This window comes from Eutrema salsugineum, unplaced genomic scaffold (assembly GCF_000478725.1).
Source record: "Eutrema salsugineum unplaced genomic scaffold, Eutsalg1_0 scaffold_16, whole genome shotgun sequence".
Classification (NCBI taxonomy): Eukaryota; Viridiplantae; Streptophyta; class Magnoliopsida; order Brassicales; family Brassicaceae; genus Eutrema; species Eutrema salsugineum.
The window spans coordinates 1,005,256-1,022,849 of NW_006256858.1; the positions used below are offsets into that span (position 1 = coordinate 1,005,256).

Here is a 17,594-nt window from a genome sequence, read left to right on the forward strand (position 1 = left end):
AAAGCTTTGGGAGGAAAAGCTTCACAGAAGCAGTGGTAATTACTAATTCGTGTGAAATCAAAATCGATACAATACCGTCCGAACAGGAACAAAAAGTCATTCTCAAACTCAAGAAAAGTTTTCACAACATATGTTATTTTATATATAAACACAAGATAGCGAGAGAGAGCGAGAGAGAGAGAGAGAAAGAGGGAAGCGACAGAATAAAAGACAGAATAAGGAAGACGCAAGCGCCTTGGTCATGCCAAAGACATTCAAGAAGATGCAGCTACGAGAGGCATCTGTGTGGCCCAACCAAACTTATCACGACTGTGTTTGCTACGAGAAGAAGAAGACTGCTTCTTGTCTTTGCTGCCACGGGATGATGATGAATTGCTGCTTCCCTTTTGTCCTTTCTTTCCATTCTTCTTCAAATTGTCTCTGCTCTTTGATTTCGGCTGTTGCTGTTTCTTGCTTCTAGTGTGAGAGACAAGGGAGGGTGGAGGATCATACACATCTTCAGCCCATGACACGCTCAGCTTCTCAACCGACTTTCCATGCTTCTCTCGACTGCCTTTTATGGCTGGGATGATAGTAACCACACTCATCTGTTGTTGGATTACAAGAGAAACACACAAGTCAGAAGCAGCCAACATAAACAGGGAAACCCAGATTAAGCATTCCACTATTATATACTTCAAAAACTGAAAGTCTATTGACCAAGCTCCAACCACCGAGAGATAGATTATATAACACAGCCAAAGTCCAAGGAATGGTACTGTTTCTCATGTCTGAGATATGGAATTTTTCCTGGATAGTTAAGTCACGTTTTGACGAATTCTCCAATCATGTTTATGCATCTACGACTAAATGCTATATAGTTTGGTTCTAAAAGGTGCAAAAAGACGGCCAAAAACTTACCCTCTCTGAGAACATGTCCTGCAATGCAGTGGCAAGGTTCTTGTCTTCTCCTTCATCATCCAAAGATTTGAGAGGTACAGACTCCGGTTCCGGTATAGACTTGATCACTGCCTCGTCTTTGGATTCTTCAGTCACATTTTGGTGTATATAACCACTATCATCACCATCAGACTCTTGAGCATCTTCAGATCCGATACAAGAGATATGCTTTGCCCCATTAGAACATTTCTTGGGACTCGAAGCAGAGCTGCTCTCAAGGTGGGACTCTGCATCTTTGTTTTCCAACCTACCACAGACAGAGCTCATATCCAGAAGTAACTGCCATAAACAGATTCAAAAAGTCATATCAGTAAGAGATCCACGGATCAGACGATTTGAACAACACTTGAGCTAAGAAAGACAAAAAGGAGAAAGATTCATATGCATAGATACCTCGTCTATCGCAAATCGAGCACTCGAAACGTCAAAAGACCGAAAGATCGATCACTGACTAAATGTCCGCAAAGAGAGATCACAAGCTTCTTCTTAAATTAGCTTAAACCGAGCTAGGAAAACCGTGAATACTAAGACGAAGGCGAAGAGGGAAGAAAAAAAGGGTAAAAGATGTAAAGAGATAGAGAAATTAAGAAAAGAGAGAAACTTTCAACTAAGATTACCACGCCAATCACTCTTTTGAAGAGGTTTCAAACGATTAGAACATAAACCAGAATGATAAAAAGTCAACGAAGGAACCAAAGAAAGGAGTGCCTCGGAGGTCAGCCGCATTATATCTATGCTCTTCGAAACCCTAGAACCGAAGAGCTATGAATGAAACCAAAACCTAATCCAATTTCAATTCTTGCAGAGATCTCAGAGCTATGTAGGAATCAGTAGCAGCACGATGCTTTGGGAAAAAAATCAGAGGAGTAAAACACTAAGATCGGATCATGGAAACCCGAATCAGAGAGAGAACATATCCAAAACGAGATTATGCAAAACCAGGAGGACGAAAGAAGAAAGAAAGAAAAAAAAGCTAATCTGAGAAGACGGATAGGTACGACATTTTTATAGCAGAAATGTATCCAAAAGAAAGGTCAACAATATCAAAGGCGAAAGACGTGGCCACCTTATTCGGCACGAATCGTCTATCTACACGTGTACACTTATTCATGGGCCGTTGTAATTTTAACATGTTGGTACCTAAAAGGCCCAGTAGAAAGATGATGATGTATTGATGTGTGTGTTTTGTTTACAAATCATCTCATTGACAAAACCTTAAACATCAAAATGATCAACATCGTCACTAAATTACTAACACGGTTAGAAAATCACGACCTACCTAATTCGTTCGAAAGAACCATTCATCAATTTAACTAAATCAATGATCTGATTAATCATAGTGCCCAAAATGATACAAATATCTGCCCAAAAAAATATCTTAATGAAGAATATGGCTACTAATCTAAGAAATAAATCCGCCATCACAAAGGTTGGTTCTGTTTTGTTTCAACCAACTACGGAACAGTGGAATAGCCATGGTAACAATTCACAAGCCTAGACCATAGGAACTTTGAAGATCGAGGGTATGATCTCACCGAGAAACTCACCACAAATGTCACAATCTTTTTCTTCGATTGATTAAAACCCGTAATTGTACATGGAAGAACAGATTTTGAGATATCATCCCCTAATTGTAATATCCCAGCATTAAATTATGTTTCAATATTATTTCACATTCCCTTTCATGGATCTACATAATCACAGAAATCCCAAAATTAATTATAGTGATCTGATTAACATAATGCCCAACATGATACAATTCTCTGCAAAATTTGACACCATAATTCAAAGGAAATTGAGAAATTTAGAAGTATGTTCTTGTGTAAACGAAACTGAGGATGATATTAGAATTCGAAATTCATTAACACGAAAACCTGTTCATTCAATAATCAAAGACTATTCCAAACAATCGACCACCAAAGATCTAGAAAGCAAAGCCATCGATCTAATCATCCATACGATAATTGAGAGAAGAAAAAAAAACCCTAAGTGCTTGTGAATTTGGTAACCGCCTTGGTGCCTTCAGAAACGGCGTGCTTAGCGAGCTCTCCGGGCAATACAAGCCTAACCGCCGTCTGGATTTCCCGAGAAGTAATCGTCGGCTTCTTGTTGTACCTAGCGAGCTTAGAAGATTCCTGAGCGAGTTTCTCGAAGATGTCGTTGATGAAACTGTTCATGATCCCCATCGCCTTCCCGGAGATTCCGATATCGGGATGAACCTGCTTCAGAACCTTGAAGATGTAGATCTTGTATGTCTCCACGCTTTTCTTCGATTTCTTCTTCTTCTTATCGCTTCCTCCTTCCTTCGAGATCTTCTTCTCCGCCTTTGGACGCTTCTCCGCCGGGGCTTTGTCTGCTGGCTTCTTCTCCGCCGGTTTCTTCTCTGCCGCCTTGGGAGCCATTGACGATGATTTGAGAGATTAGAGAACAAACGAAAAAAGAGATTTGGGAGTTGAAAGAAAACTGGGCAATGAAACTCTATGCGTCTCTGATAATAATGGGGAAACAGATTTTGTTATATAGAGGCTGGTACTTGTTCTCATTGGTTATCTGTTTATCACACGGATCGATGATGTGGCGTAAATCCAAGATTTTAAAGTGAACGGACAGGATTTCTCATGGCTTTATTCATTTAAAGTTTAAACCATTCACTATTTCAATGGGCTTTTTATATTAGGTCCCACGACCTGGCCGGGCCCCTTACTCGTGTTGTTATTTTTGTTTTATATATTTTTAGTGTATAGTCCCGAGTACCTAGTCCCGAGATATAATCCGGTCACATTTCACAAGAATTTTATTAAAAATCCCATTAAATCTAATGACTGTCAAAATCTATAATACTTGCTTGTGATAGCCGGTCAAAATCTAGGGATAAACGCTGTTGCACTAACGAACGTACCACATTTTTTTTAGTATTAAACTATCTTCTCGATCATGTCAAATTCATATTTTCACCGTGGCGTTACGGCGGAAACTGAAGTTCCATTACAGCAGCAGTATTAGAAAATGGTGATTTATCAAAGCCAAAACATAAAATAAACAAAATAGGGGAAATTTCAAAGCTTTTGGGTTCAATGATCATAATCCTGTAATCTCTGCTCTGTTCACCAACATGTATTGTAAATCTGGATCAGAAATAACTTCAGATGAATTTCTTTAAAAAAAAAACAGATTAACCCCTGGATTTACTGGTTTAAATAAAACGGAACAGAACCCCCAAATCCACCAGCTGGTTTTTGTTTTGTTGTCGCGAGTTGTACACACATCTGTAAACTGTTTGAACAATGTGACCTCTCACTGCCAAGCCACTTCTAGGAACTTAGACCCTGCCAATTCATAACGAACCACGTAAATTCAGTAACTGATTCAAACTTTTCTTGCAAGATTTTAATCCAAGATAGTCAAGCTACAACTGGAATTCAAAGTAAAACAAGAGTAAAATCTAACCGATACATGGAAAAAGATGGATAAGCAAACGTAATATGAAACAGCAAGAATAAGATCTACCACTACGAATACTCTAGAGTAGTAGCTTATCACACCGCAAGTTTAATGTTCATCGTCGTAGAATTCTCATTAGGGAGTTAACGGATCATCTTTAGCGACCGTAATCGAGTCACAAATGCAACGACCACAACCAAACGTTGGCCTACCCTGTAACTACATTCAGGAAAAAAACATGTGCTAATTCACTATCGGAAATGATCAAACACTATCAGGTTCCAATTTTTTCTATCAACTATAACTCCCATGAAATGAAAGAGAAATTGTTGAAGCAAGCTAAAAGTTTTTGACTATGAGAGTGAATCAAATTTTAAAAACAACATTGAGGGCAGGTAGCTAACCAAGCTTGTATCCGCCTTATTACCAAAACTAACAGCAAAAATCATCCCAAACATATGAGCCTTTGTTATATTTCTCACTGGATTCATACTTTATACATGATCCAAAACTTTGACTAGCCAACATTTGTCCAATGAAAACTAAATCATCCCAAAAACATGAACCACGGTTACATTTTTCACTAAACTCCGAGTCTGTTGCTAACCCAAAACTTCGATTCGCCAATTCTTAAATCACCAAGAACACGAACTAACTTGTCTGGGAAACTAGCTTATTGAATCCTAACAAATTCCCAGCATGAAAAAGATTCACAGGATGTAACATAACAAAGAATGATCAAACTTCAAAGGTAATTATAAGGAAACCAACCTTGAGGAGCCAATGTTGATGTTCCTGTGAAGAACCCTTCCACGAGCAGCGTCTCCGCCATCGATCAGCTCTCTCAGCCCCAAATTCTCCACCTCCTCTTCTTTCGGTTCCTTCTTCTTCTCCTTATCTACACGGCGGTTCGGAAGCTTCACCGGCAACCTCTCGAAGTAATTCCCGTAGATATACTCAGGCGTGTACCCGTTCTCTTCGTCGAACAGCATGATGTGTCCGTGCCACTCCCAGACACGATAATCCGATTCCTCATCCTCGTGGTACCCAACGCAGATGTGGTGCTCGTTGACTGTCACGGCCTGGCCTGAATTCGGCTTAAGAGAATCGATCCGACCCGAGACGATGACACGGATTAGCTCTTTCTCAAGCTTGGCTTCTTCTCGGTCGAGATTGTTCTGACCATCTCCGTCATCATCTCCGTCGCTGTCATCGGACTTGAAGAGGAGGTCGTCTAGGGATTGAGAGAGAAAATGGGAGTTAGGGGGACGAATTTGGAGGCGTCCAAGTAGGGTTTGGATAAGGAGGTTGTCGATATTGCTGCTTCCATTGAAGGAGCTCATGGTTAATCGCGAATCGATATATTTGTTCTTCCTCCTCCTTTTTCGTCTTTGTTCTCGTCTTCTACCCTAAGGAGAGGCCGGGTTTTAGGGATAGGAAAGGGTTTTTGCTTTCTGATAGACTTTTGTTATTAAAGGATCACTTTAGAATTTAGATGTAAATGTGGGTAAGTCCGCAATTTTTCAGAAAATAAGGAAAGGTTCAAATGTTGTAAGCATCATCAAATTTCAAGTTTCGTAAATGGATGTTTTTTTTTTTGGACAACTAAAATAGTTTCCATGTCAAACCTCAAAATAATATCTGAGATCCTTAAAACATAGGATCGGTTAGTAAAAATTGCCTAGTAAATCCAAATAGCAAACGAAAATAGATTTTTTTTTGTTTTTGGTGAATTGCGGATTTTCATAGATTTAATAAAAGAAAAGCTTTCAACAATTGATCAATATGGGAAAATGACTCAGAAGCTAAAAGTGAAGAAGAAACAAAATGGGTAAAATACCAACGTTCTTAGTTTCTTGGATTTTTCGGCATCATCAACGGGATTCAACAAAAGGACATACGCAAATCTATATCCTTTGAGAACCCTAACATATATGTATGTATTTATACTAGAGTATACACTTCACATGTGTCAAGAAAACAAATGTGAACATGCACTTGTAAGACATTCTTTATTGCTTTGGGTGGTGAAAGATATCACCGTCTCAAGGTTTCCATGACGTAATCCGCATACAGATCCCTACATGTTATTATCCAATTTTTTATTAGTTAGTTATGTTAGGTCGCACAAATGAAAAAAGTGTTCTTCTAGGTTTATGAAGGCTTACATGGAATGCTGAACTGCTTCGTAGGCTGCGGTAGCAGGAAGGAAGTCGTTAACGGCTACTTCCTTGTTCTCGTTTTTCTTATCTGCAACAAGAACCCAAAAGAATATTAGTTCTCATATAGGAATGGGATTTAGTATCCCTTAATCTCATATCAAAAGTTGAAGATATAAGTTGAAGAAAGAAGACGCACAGTCTTCAAAGAACCGGCGGATCTCAGCCAGACGATGAGGCGGAAGCTCCTTAATGTCATTGTAATGACGATACTCTGGATCGTCAGCGCACACAGCAATGATCTTGTCGTCTTTCTCACCCTTTATAAACATACAGAGCATCTGGTGGTGTCAATTTCTTTTGCTTTTATAAGGACATTATTAGACGTTAATTTTTTTTATTCTAACCTGGTCAATCATCGGCATCAGACCAATAGCTTTGGCCCGAAGAAAGCATCCTGGGATCACCGGTTCCTGTAGAGCATATTCAATATGATTCACATGAGATGTGTTTTTTTTTATCGGTCAATTAAGTCAGACTCAGAAGAGGCTAGTGGTACTGTCAAAAACCACTGCTCAAAACCTAATAGACTTAATTACTGAGAGACTCTAAAATCTTTACCAAATGCCCACCAAACCCTAGAAAATCCACACTCTCAAACAATGTGATAAGACACTTCTAAAAACCTAGCTTTCACAACATCTCTAATCTGCTAAATTTAATCCTAGGCTACACAGTAGAGCCTATAGCTAACAGTTGAGCTGCTGAACTTTTCCAAAGCTTATCAGATGAAACAATAAACATTATGTGATGACTTATACAAGTTCTCAACATTGTAAGGGAAAGAAAGATAGATTACCTGCATAATGACAAGAACATCAATAGGGTCATTGTCCTCACAAAGGGTACGCGGAATGAACCCATAGTTGTGTGGGTATACGACAGATGAGTAAAGGATACGATCGACCTGAGAACATAAATGAGGTTTCGACTATATATAGTACGGTCTTTAAGAGTGAATGGGACAGAGAAGGAAGTTGTTGCAATGAAGCTACCTTAATGAGACCGGTAGTTTTGTCAAGTTCATACTTCACCTTGCTCCCTTTTCCTATCTCAACCACCTGAAATCATACCTCCACATGCTTTGTTATTGATTACCACAGAAATATCTCAAGATGAAACCCGTAATCTAGTTTCCTAATCCGGCAATGGACATCATCCATATCCTACATCAGACTCATTCCAATTCTCAAGACAAATATATAATCTCTTTGAGTTACGAATACAATTACATATTTTCTATAGAAACATTAAACAAGTGCAGCATCTCCAAAGACATAATGGCGGTTTTAGTGACAATCTAATAAAAGTTATATCAAAGCTTAGAGCTTTTACTGACCAATTATCAAGAACATTTGTAAAAATACTTACACAATTGAAGATTATTGGGGCTTCAGGACCTATAAAACAAAAGCAAATAAGAAAAAAAGAATGAAGAGAGTTAATATTAGAAGCAAAGAAATCACCATAGAGCCCGAGAAAGAAAAGAAACCGTTACGTATAGCTTACCTATCTCCAGATCATGCCATGGGTGTGCAGCAACTGACCTCTGTGTCATGGACGAAAGTATCCTCTCATTAAGAGGAGGAAGTGCAGAACCTGTCCTCTGTTTCTCAACATAAGTTTTGGTAGCAACCTCAATCGGTGGCGCCATTGCTGCAAACAATGCACATAGCAAACATAAAACCATAAATATATGCATCTCTGAAGCAACAAACCACGGAAAAAAAGCATCTGTCCAACACAAATTATGGGATCAATTTTTTTACTGATGTGATAGTCCGACAAAAAATTCAGTTTCCTCAAAAGCTTAAGATAAAGCCATATGTTCATGAGCTATACCAAAGATCTACACGTCTCCACGATTGAAGACACAACGCAATGCTTGACACAGAGATACAAGATCTAAAATCTTTAAAAAGAAAGTTACAGAAACGTCCAAAAAACGCATTAATTTTTGTTTTTGCAGCAGTTCATGAATCCTTAAATGTATCTACCGACAAAAAACGTTTTAAGAACCATGTCCATAAAGGGACAAAACAAAAATCGGTTGTTTTCTATAAAATGAGAAAAAGAAAAAAACAGGACACTCTCTTGAATCATTTTTAGAAAATCGGCAATGGACTAGTAGTGAGAAACGAGCAAACATTTTTTTCCCTTTATGGAGTTTCAATATCTAGAAAGGTAAACATCAACAAGCGTGAATCTATCGGAAACCCAACTCAGATCTACAGACTACAGGTCACAAAGCCCCCCTCGAAAATCTACAAAACTATCGCTCATGGATGATGCAAGCAGATTGAGACAACCAAACCCTAGAAACTCGGTGAGATGAAGAAACAAATCCGATTAAAGACAACTTCGAAATCCGTACCTGAGCGAATCACAATCTCCCGAGCAAATGTGTCGAAAGAAGAAGAAAACACAAGCACAGATCTCAAGGAAGAACAAACCCAAGAAGCACTGATTCAAAAAGAGGGAGAGAGAGAGAGTATAAGTAGAGGAAAGCTAAAGGAGAATGTAGCTGTAACTATACGCGTTCCCGCTCGCTCCCTCTCTGCTTCTCTGCTATTTGAAGGCTCCATTTTAGAAGAATATAATAAATCCGAGGAAAATTAATAAAAAGCAAGACCGTAAAAGCTTTATTAAATTATCAAAAAATATTTATATCTTTAATTTTGGAAATTTTGAAAAAATATTTATAACATAAGAATATGTCCTTATCCGAAAGTACACACATGTAAAGATATTATTGGCTGATCGAGGGAGAGACATAGACGGAATTCCTAACGGCCGTGGGGTCAAGGTGAGTCTCTCCACTCTCCAAATGGGATTGCGAGGAGTCCACGTTAAGTCTCCGTTAACTACTGTTGATGGGAATATGCTGGATCGAGGTATCGGGTGTTAGCGAGTGCACCGAAAATTCGTGTTCAAGTTTATGACAGGCAATTTCTCTGTCGGTGGATTACAAACGGCAATTATAAGAATATATATAATCTGTCAAGTGAATATTCGTTTTCCTTTTTTTATAAACACAATCCAAAAATATGGCGTTGTTAGTAATTGTAGATAATAATAGCTTTGATGATAATGTTATTATTACTAGGATAAGAATCGCTCAAGTTATTAGATTCTTCTATAGAAAATACTGTGTTGAAATACTATACATTTATCTCTTCCTAAATCTGAACTAATGATTCCGTAGTAGCATTAGTACAGATTACATTACAGACCATTGATAAGTTACCAGCACCTACTTTTTATGATTTATTTTTTAGGATTATTATGGCTCTGATTGGTAACCTGCGGAAGGGTGGAATTGTGGTTTTAAACACAATTCCGCAAGTTTTTTGCCAATCAACAAAAATCCGCGTAATGAAAAAATACACATAAAAATGCAGATTACGTTTTTGTTTAACAAAAATACAAAGAAAAAATCATTTCAAAAAAAACAACTTATAAGTCGCTTGATCTATTTCGCAATGATTTTTTTTGTAATTTCGCAAAGTTACCAATCAAAGCCATAGACAAGATTTTTTCCGCAAGATGTTTGTCTCACTAATATAACACGTGCGTAGGATAATATGTTTCTGACTTTTTGTCTAGTAAAAGTTGGATGAAATTTCTTTATTATGGCGACAAATTGGATAATTGATGTCTAAAAATACTTTTGGATCTTCTAAAGTAGAGTTAAATGAGATAAACAATTACATTACATTCCACGTAATAATCGCGCAATCTACTGCATTCAAAACAAATCTGGGATTATATGATTTAACTTTTTCGTATCTCAAGGAAGATATTAATTAAAGTTAGCTTTCCTTTAATTAATGTCAATGGATACACTCTTCATATCCATTTTGTAAAAAGGATGTGGATCCTGTGATTTCGAAATGAATAAATTCTGATTGGCTGTGAGAAATGAAGGTGTGGACCCGTCCGCAGGGGATGATCGGTAGATGGGGTTGAGTAACGAATGCTCCATGCAGAAGACATATAGATGCTACGTTGGATCATTGTAGGAATATTCCTATCCACGCTTTATTCTTGAGATGATTATTTTCTTAACACCGAAGACACACAAAAACAAACAACAAAAAGTTATTATATCTTAACAATTTGTCAATCGTAACGCTTTTCACCTTTGCGTCACCTTGGAGTTAGTTGGAGAATTCTCCTAGTTCGATTTTTAATTTAATTGATTTGCAAGTGAGGAGATTGTAAAAAAAATTGTAAGAGCTTAATCACATGCAAGGATTTTATTGAGACCGGAAACAAAAATCAAATGTGTAAGTTATAACCAAGAGTCACCACGTTACTTGTCTTGTCCCCTATAATTAATTTGCAATATTTCATAATTATACAAATGATGTAAAGGTTTTAGATACTAATGTAAATGCATATATCCATGAGATCAGTATTTCATGATTATACAAACGATGTAAAGATACTGATGTAAATACTAAATACATATATCCATATGTTATTGTGAGATCAGTATCAATATTCAATATCATATGGTTTTTATTTGAAATTTATGTTCTTTTGGTGGTATTAGATAGTGTCATTATTTGGCTTGTGATCCTGTCTTTAAACTCTTGGACAGTGAATAGCACCACCGAAACCATCAAAGTAACATGGAATGAACACCATCGGTCACTGTGGAAGTAGGGATCATAAATATATATGGGTTAAATTAAAAGTTTAGTCACCTTAAATTGGAACAAGACAATGAATTCGAGAACTAATTTTTGTAAAAAATATTAAACGCAATTGTTAAACGGTAAACTATATGAACAACACTGGACAAAAGTCACAAAACTGATGTTAATATAATGTTGCAGAGCTAAGTTAATAATAAGACATCAAAATATCGTATAGAGTTGAATCGTATTTTCTTCACCATATATGAAACAAGATTTTGTTGGGTTTGGATCATCTATTATCTATTATATTAAAATAGAAGCACTTTTAGTATATGCTTCCAAACATTCTCAAAGTATTTTTAAAATATTTTATTTTATATTTATATTTAATTTTGAAAATTAATTATTAATTTAGATATTTTTAGATTTTCTTAAATATAAATTATCTTTAATTTAAATTTTAAATTATTCAAATCTATAATAATTAAATTTAATCACAAAAATCTGGATTTAATCTATACTATTAAAAGAGAAGGGTATTTTGTGTCCAAACAGAATTTTTCCTTGGTTTCTTACTATTTTGTTTTTAGATAACTCATATTTATGTTACAAAACAAATCAATTTAATATAATATTAATAAAATAATATACATTTATTTATATTTTAAAATAAATTCAAAATTTTAAATTTGAATTTAGATTTGTTATAGATTTCTTTATATATAGGTTATATTATAGATTTCTTTAAATTATTAAAAAATATTATTATGTTTTTACAAAAATTAAAAGTATGATATTAATTTAGATTAAATTTAATATTCAAATTTAAATAATATTAAAGATAAAATAATATATTATTGTATAATTATTAAAAAATATAAAAAATATAAATAATATGAATGAATGGGTTATTATGTTTTAATAATTGCGGTTTTTTTCGGATTAATATAAATAGACATGTTATAATAACATTTTTACAATCGTTGTATTTTCAGATTAATATGAACGGACATGTTAGAATAATATTTTTTTTATCGCGGTTATATATATAATAGAAAAAATAATTTATAGAAAGAAATTATATATAAAAAGAAAAAGTAAGATTTCACTTATTAGAATAATATATCTAAACAAAAACGTAAATTAAATTACAAAATATGATAAATTATAAATAGTTCTCGTGCAAATGCACGGGTAGAATTTTAGTAGACTCTTAATTCTGCTCCGCCCCAAATTGTTCAAATTTACTTTAACGGCAACGTATTGGTACCACCACAATCTAACCAAACCGAAACCGAAGACCACGCGCCTGGCTAACACAGATCTCCATCACGATCAAGATCTAACGGTCCAGATCCATTCCCTCTCCTTCTCATTCTTCTGTACTTCTCTGAAAAAAAATTCTTCTTTGTCATCGAAAAGCCGATCGGGAGGAAAAATAGATTCAACGGCCGTCTGGTTACTGTCTATATCACCGTTTCGACGATTCATCTTCTCCGAGCAGATCTGGTACTTCTCCCTTCCGATTTGAATTTCTATCCCTTTCGCTCAGTTTTTAGTTTCTTTGTAACGTTGATTGTTTTGCCTGCCAGTATTTTGGTTGATTATTATTTTTTGCGATGGCTGCTCCGCCTGCTAGAGCTCGGGCTGATTACGATTACCTCATAAAGCTCCTGTTGATCGGAGACAGCGGTACGTTTCTTCATTCAGATCGTAATACTGGCTTCGTTCGGCGAGTTTCCTGCATTTTATAATCAATTTGTTTCTTCTCCTTTTTGTTGATTCTCGCGATTTCTCTTTGTTGATGCGCCTTAAAGTTTTGTTTGAATGATGGTAGGCATCAGTGAATTTGAGTGTTTGGATCTTCCATGTACGAATTAAGCCTTATAGAGAATTCCGAGACCTGAGATTTAGTGTGCTCAAACGATTTTAAGATTTTTTCGTTCCATTTTCTGCACTTGTGAGCATATGATGTTCATCATACTACATCTCTTCATAGTTTAGTATTAGGCTGGAAATTCTACGAACGAATCATTTGCAACAGTGATGTAATGAACTCTCTTTGATGTTTTGGGGACAAATGTTTTAGACTAGTCTTTACTTCGTAACTGTAGCCCACATTCCTTTCTTTGAGCTAAATTGATTGAATAATTCCTTTTGTTGAATGCTCTAACTTTCCCACTACGTTCCAGATTATGGAACATTCAAGAGTTTCTGCTTTATCTAACCTTTTTTTTCCTCTATCTCCTTCGTCAGGTGTGGGTAAGAGTTGCCTCCTCTTGCGTTTTTCAGATGGCTCGTTTACCACCAGTTTCATTACAACTATTGGGTATGATTTCTTCATTGCATGACACTGTTATCATGTGCACTATGTAGTTTTGTTGTCAGAAGTTGATTTATTTTTTGTTATTTGGCAGAATTGATTTCAAGATACGGACTATAGAGCTGGATGGGAAGAGAATTAAGCTGCAGATATGGGATACTGCAGGACAGGAGCGGTTCCGCACAATCACAACTGGTTTCTCTTCAACTTATTGCTTTTAGAATATGCATTTTGCTTTTTCAATTTTTCTTTACTGTTATTTATCAATCCTTGGCTTCCTCACTTTGGTGGGAGTCTGGGATACTCACTTAACTGGTTTGTTCTTACTGCAGCATACTACCGTGGTGCCATGGGCATTTTGCTTGTGTATGATGTGACCGATGAATCGTCATTCAACAGTAAAATACTTTCTTTACTATTAACTTGCTGTTGAATTACTTTTGAGACAGTTCTAAAGTCCATACTCTTCCATCTGTTGCATGATTATCTACTAATCAACTAATTTGTTCATTTCTCTCATTTGTTTTCTTCACTTTCAGACATCAGGAATTGGATCCGTAACATTGAGCAGCACGCTTCTGATAATGTCAACAAGATTCTAGTGGGGAACAAGGCTGATATGGATGAAAGCAAAAGAGTCTCTCTCTCTCTCTTTTACTCTTCCCATGTGTCATGATTCGTTTAATACATGATTTTGTTTGGCTAATACACTGATTTGTTTTGTATTTTTCTTCAGGCTGTGCCAAAATCTAAGGGCCAAGCTCTTGCAGATGAATATGGAATCAAGTTTTTCGAGACTGTACGTTGTGGTTGTAGATTTTGTTATGCGTCAATATCTATAGGAAACTTGGCCATTCTTGTCACCCTGTTAACGTTGATGAGTTTGCTCTTGCAGAGTGCCAAGACTAACTTAAACGTTGAGGAAGTTTTCTTTTCAATTGCTAAAGACATTAAGCAAAGACTTGCAGATACCGATGCAAGGGCTGAGGTTCGTTTCAACTTCGATAATTTATTTCCATCATCGTACATTGCAATAATTAGGTAAAAACTACATTTTAGTATGTGTATCAAACAGGTTTAACGTTTGTTGATTATCTTATCATTTTGTAGCCACAAACAATCAGAATCAACCAATCCGACCAAGGTGCAGGGACATCTCAAGCCACTCAGAAATCAGCGTGTTGCGGTTCGTAAAAACCGGATCCACGACGCCATCAAAGGAGAAGAGAATATGGCTACTGATGAGAAACATGTTATACTTTAACCTTTGGAAAAGGAAAAGAAAAAGGGAAATCTTCTATGCTTTTCTAGACGAGATGGCGTTTTCTACGTATTCTTTGAATTTCTCTCTTTCCCCTAAATGGTATAATGTGATTTGTGAACGACACATATTTTCTAGTTATGCTAAATCAGTTTGTCACAAATTCTCACTCACTCGCACGCCAATCACTTTCCACTTGATCATCTGTGAAACTGGTACGACTTTATATTATATAATCCACATTAAAAGTTTCAGTCGTAAATATTTAAAGTCTTAAACCCAAAAAAAAAAAAAAAAACTGAAGTCTGTTTCTTGAATGATTAATCATAACTGACAAAAGGGAAAATTATTTCACTCTTCATCGGATACGTTCAAGGCTTCCTCATAGGCTCATATACACTTGAAAATGGTCCAGATTTAATATGAAAAAAAAAGTTAACTACAAATATTTTATTACTCATTGTTGCTGGCATTGAAATACATAATGAATTTTTGTATACATACATGACAGAAAGAATGAAAAGAATGTATGTAAACTACAATAAAATTACAAAAAGAATTTCAAACCTAAGTGATAACGCACAAACACAAAAAAAAAACTAATTTACAAACTTCAAATCATTTTGTGGAACTAAATTTTTCCCAAAGATACATACAATGTCATTCTCCAATGGAGTTAGATTCAAATCCAAGCTGAAAATCCTCTTGCTGCTACTGCATCGATTCAAAACCGGTCTGGTATAAACCGCAGAAGAGATACCCGATTGTTCGGTCATCATGCTCGCCCTGTGCTTTCTCATGTGACCGCCTAGAGCTTGACCTGTCCCAAACATTTGACCACAGAAAGAACACTTGTGCTTATCATTCTCAATGTTAGGATGCTTCATTTGTTCATGATCAACACTCAGCTTAGGCTTCTTGTGGCTGGCTCTATGACCTCCGAGAGCTTGGAAAGAATCAAATTTCCGGTTACACGTTTTGCATTCGAAGCGGTTATCATTGGTTTTGCTTCCGGTAGATTGCGTTACATCAATTTGTTTTACCACGAAACTTTGAGATAACATCATTAGACTTTTTACTATGTCTATATGCTTGATGGATTCTTCGTAATCGGACCTGTCTCTCTTCATGTTTTTTTTCGGGTTGTTGTATCTCGAAAAAGCGAACTAGAGATTTTAGGTTTTGGTTGGTTTACCTAGAAAACGTGAGACGAAAAAGCACTTGGGGCTTATGAGAGTATCTTTGTTATGAAGAATTGGGAGGATGTTGTGCTATATATAAGCAAAATAAGAAAAGTTTGACTTTTTATTACTAGACCCTAAAAGTCGTTTAAACATCATATTCAAATAAATTAAGCAGCATTACTGGTTTGACTAAGGGGCAACATGTTAAATATAAATCGGCTAACAGGTACTTTTTTGGATAAACAGAAGGAACAAGTCTCTTGCAATTGCGTCCAAAATATCAACTATGACAATTTTAATATGATTAGTTGCACATTTTTATATTGGCTTCTAAACTAGTTAGTTTTTTTTTTACTTTTTGCTTTTATTCACTTTGCATCGAAAATGAATGAGCACGTGGAGATTACTATGAGGAAAGTCAAACTAAAAGTCAAAGGATTGCATTCTCAAAAATCAAAATCTGACAACTACTCTTCACATAGACACTTTTTGTACACGGAATCTACAGACTTGTATAGGAAGTGTACACTGCATGTATGGTGATGGAATCGTGACGGTATACATATACACATCATGTTCATGTCATCGGAATCGTGACGGTATCTAAACCGGATTTAGATGATGGTTTATACTTTCGACTATAAAGAGTTAGTCAATGGATTTTTAATTGGATTGTAGATAACCCCGTAGATAACCCACATTTAGTTCTTCTCCCCCCCCCCTTCGAACAAGCATGTATTTTTTGCTCGATCTCCGCATTAAATATACGTCAGCATCGCCGTAAGCTGTGTATATTAATTAATGAATATATATTACTGATGTATATGATTTTAGTCAAAACTGAACACAATACGAATACGTAATTCCTGAATGAGATAAATGGGCCAGTGGGCCAGTGGGCTACTTGAAGAAAAAGAAAAAAAAAAGAACATGAAGACGTGAAAACGGGAATGCCTGGACCGCCTTTCTTTCACGGAATCCTGCCGACGCCGGTACTCAACTCAAAATGTCAACCGACCTCCGACAAAGAAAGAAGGGGGCAACGTCGTATTTTCCATTTCCGGTTAAGACAAGTCTGTGAAGAAGAGTCTTTTCTTCTGCTAATAATTTTAAATAGTTGGCATACATGACGTATTTGGTGATTGCCTTCCTTTACAAGTTTGTTTAACATTTTCTCACCCATCTTGCAGGAGGTGCAGGATACTTAAGTAACTGAAAAGTGGTGATCAATGAAAATCAAAATGGATTTGGGTTGATATTGATAAGAAGATATGAAGGGCAGTATCACATGTGATGCAACAATTAAAGATGGTTTTATCTTTTGATAGTTGGAGTCATGTGTAAAAGAATGGCTGCATGCACAGCTATCCAACTGATCTACATAGTTGGGAAAGAAACATATGGGGATTATAAGGTATTTTGGGATTGGCTTGGCCATATGAGAGCATGGAATAAATGCTTCTGGTTCTGTACGTGTTATATGGTTTGGTCTAGATTGGGAAAGGGTGATAAGTGATAACTTTGCAGCTGAAATCACCAAATTCTTAAGACCAGGTCAGCCTAAGTGGACAACAAGTCTTA

The 17,594-nt window shown here is 36.2% G+C and overlaps 6 protein-coding genes across 7 annotated transcripts; 1 reads left to right on the forward strand and 5 right to left on the reverse strand.

Moving 5' to 3' along the window:
* Positions 1 to 5: 5 nt before the first annotated feature.
* Positions 6 to 1,921, reverse strand: LOC18021239. Its single transcript, XM_006403602.2, has 3 exons — positions 1,333 to 1,921; positions 901 to 1,218; positions 6 to 587 (listed from the first exon to the last, which is right to left on the reverse strand). Exons 2-3 carry the CDS (start codon positions 1,204 to 1,206, stop codon positions 255 to 257), a joined length of 639 nt encoding a protein of 212 aa, XP_006403665.1. The 5' UTR covers positions 1,207 to 1,218; positions 1,333 to 1,921; the 3' UTR covers positions 6 to 254.
* Positions 1,922 to 2,800: 879 nt separating this feature from the next.
* On the reverse strand, positions 2,801 to 3,423 carry LOC18021240 (histone H2B.4). The gene has a single exon (XM_006403603.2). It carries the CDS (start codon positions 3,339 to 3,341, stop codon positions 2,925 to 2,927), a length of 417 nt encoding a protein of 138 aa, XP_006403666.1. The 5' UTR covers positions 3,342 to 3,423; the 3' UTR covers positions 2,801 to 2,924.
* A 563-nt stretch (positions 3,424 to 3,986) lies between these two features.
* LOC18021241 lies at positions 3,987 to 5,830 on the reverse strand. Its single transcript, XM_006403604.2, has 2 exons — positions 5,152 to 5,830; positions 3,987 to 4,265 (listed from the first exon to the last, which is right to left on the reverse strand). The coding sequence occupies exons 1-2, from the start codon at positions 5,721 to 5,723 to the stop codon at positions 4,259 to 4,261; spliced, it is 579 nt and encodes a 192-aa protein (XP_006403667.1). The 5' UTR covers positions 5,724 to 5,830; the 3' UTR covers positions 3,987 to 4,258.
* Positions 5,831 to 6,102: 272 nt separating this feature from the next.
* LOC18021242 (soluble inorganic pyrophosphatase 4) lies at positions 6,103 to 9,206 on the reverse strand. The gene is made up of 9 exons (XM_006403605.2): positions 8,974 to 9,206; positions 8,109 to 8,255; positions 7,971 to 7,999; positions 7,595 to 7,660; positions 7,399 to 7,506; positions 6,947 to 7,012; positions 6,739 to 6,859; positions 6,549 to 6,630; positions 6,103 to 6,460 (listed from the first exon to the last, which is right to left on the reverse strand). Exons 2-9 carry the CDS (start codon positions 8,251 to 8,253, stop codon positions 6,418 to 6,420), a joined length of 660 nt encoding a protein of 219 aa, XP_006403668.1. The 5' UTR covers positions 8,254 to 8,255; positions 8,974 to 9,206; the 3' UTR covers positions 6,103 to 6,417.
* A 3,371-nt stretch (positions 9,207 to 12,577) lies between these two features.
* Positions 12,578 to 14,992, forward strand: LOC18021243 (ras-related protein RABE1a). Of its 2 annotated transcripts, XM_006403606.2 has the most exons (9): positions 12,580 to 12,754; positions 12,838 to 12,937; positions 13,502 to 13,574; positions 13,663 to 13,763; positions 13,901 to 13,966; positions 14,108 to 14,205; positions 14,305 to 14,367; positions 14,464 to 14,556; positions 14,679 to 14,992. In XM_006403606.2, exons 2-9 carry the CDS (start codon positions 12,865 to 12,867, stop codon positions 14,760 to 14,762), a joined length of 651 nt encoding a protein of 216 aa, XP_006403669.1. In that variant the 5' UTR covers positions 12,580 to 12,754; positions 12,838 to 12,864; the 3' UTR covers positions 14,763 to 14,992. The 2 variants fall into 2 exon arrangements, with proteins under 2 accessions (XP_024013482.1, XP_006403669.1); XM_024157714.1 differs by having other exon boundaries at positions 12,578 to 12,754; positions 14,305 to 14,556.
* Positions 14,993 to 15,307: 315 nt separating this feature from the next.
* LOC18021244 (zinc finger protein ZAT11) lies at positions 15,308 to 16,050 on the reverse strand. The gene has a single exon (XM_006403607.2). It carries the CDS (start codon positions 15,957 to 15,959, stop codon positions 15,429 to 15,431), a length of 531 nt encoding a protein of 176 aa, XP_006403670.1. The 5' UTR covers positions 15,960 to 16,050; the 3' UTR covers positions 15,308 to 15,428.
* Between the last annotated feature and the right edge of the window lie 1,544 nt (positions 16,051 to 17,594).

Bases quoted from the DNA above. Each gene is read 5' to 3' on its own strand.
- LOC18021239 (XM_006403602.2), bottom strand. From the start codon at position 1,206: ATGAGCTCTGTCTGTGGTAGGTTGGAAAACAAAGATGCAGAGTCCCAC. The intron at 588-900 runs GTAAGTTTTTGG...ATCCAACAACAG, and splicing joins AGGACATGTTCTCAGAGAGG to ATGAGTGTGGTTACTATCAT.
- LOC18021240 (XM_006403603.2), bottom strand. From the start codon at position 3,341: ATGGCTCCCAAGGCGGCAGAGAAGAAACCGGCGGAGAAGAAGCCAGCA.
- LOC18021241 (XM_006403604.2), bottom strand. From the start codon at position 5,723: ATGAGCTCCTTCAATGGAAGCAGCAATATCGACAACCTCCTTATCCAA.
- LOC18021242 (XM_006403605.2), bottom strand. From the start codon at position 8,253: ATGGCGCCACCGATTGAGGTTGCTACCAAAACTTATGTTGAGAAACAG. The intron at 7,507-7,594 runs GTAGCTTCATTG...TTATGTTCTCAG, and splicing joins AAACTACCGGTCTCATTAAG to GTCGATCGTATCCTTTACTC. The intron at 7,013-7,398 runs GTAATCTATCTT...TATGCTCTACAG, and splicing joins ATGTTCTTGTCATTATGCAG to GAACCGGTGATCCCAGGATG.
- LOC18021243 (XM_024157714.1), top strand. From the start codon at position 12,865: ATGGCTGCTCCGCCTGCTAGAGCTCGGGCTGATTACGATTACCTCATA. The intron at 13,575-13,662 runs GTATGATTTCTT...GTTATTTGGCAG, and splicing joins AGTTTCATTACAACTATTGG to AATTGATTTCAAGATACGGA. The intron at 13,764-13,900 runs GTTTCTCTTCAA...TTCTTACTGCAG, and splicing joins GTTCCGCACAATCACAACTG to CATACTACCGTGGTGCCATG.
- LOC18021244 (XM_006403607.2), bottom strand. From the start codon at position 15,959: ATGAAGAGAGACAGGTCCGATTACGAAGAATCCATCAAGCATATAGAC.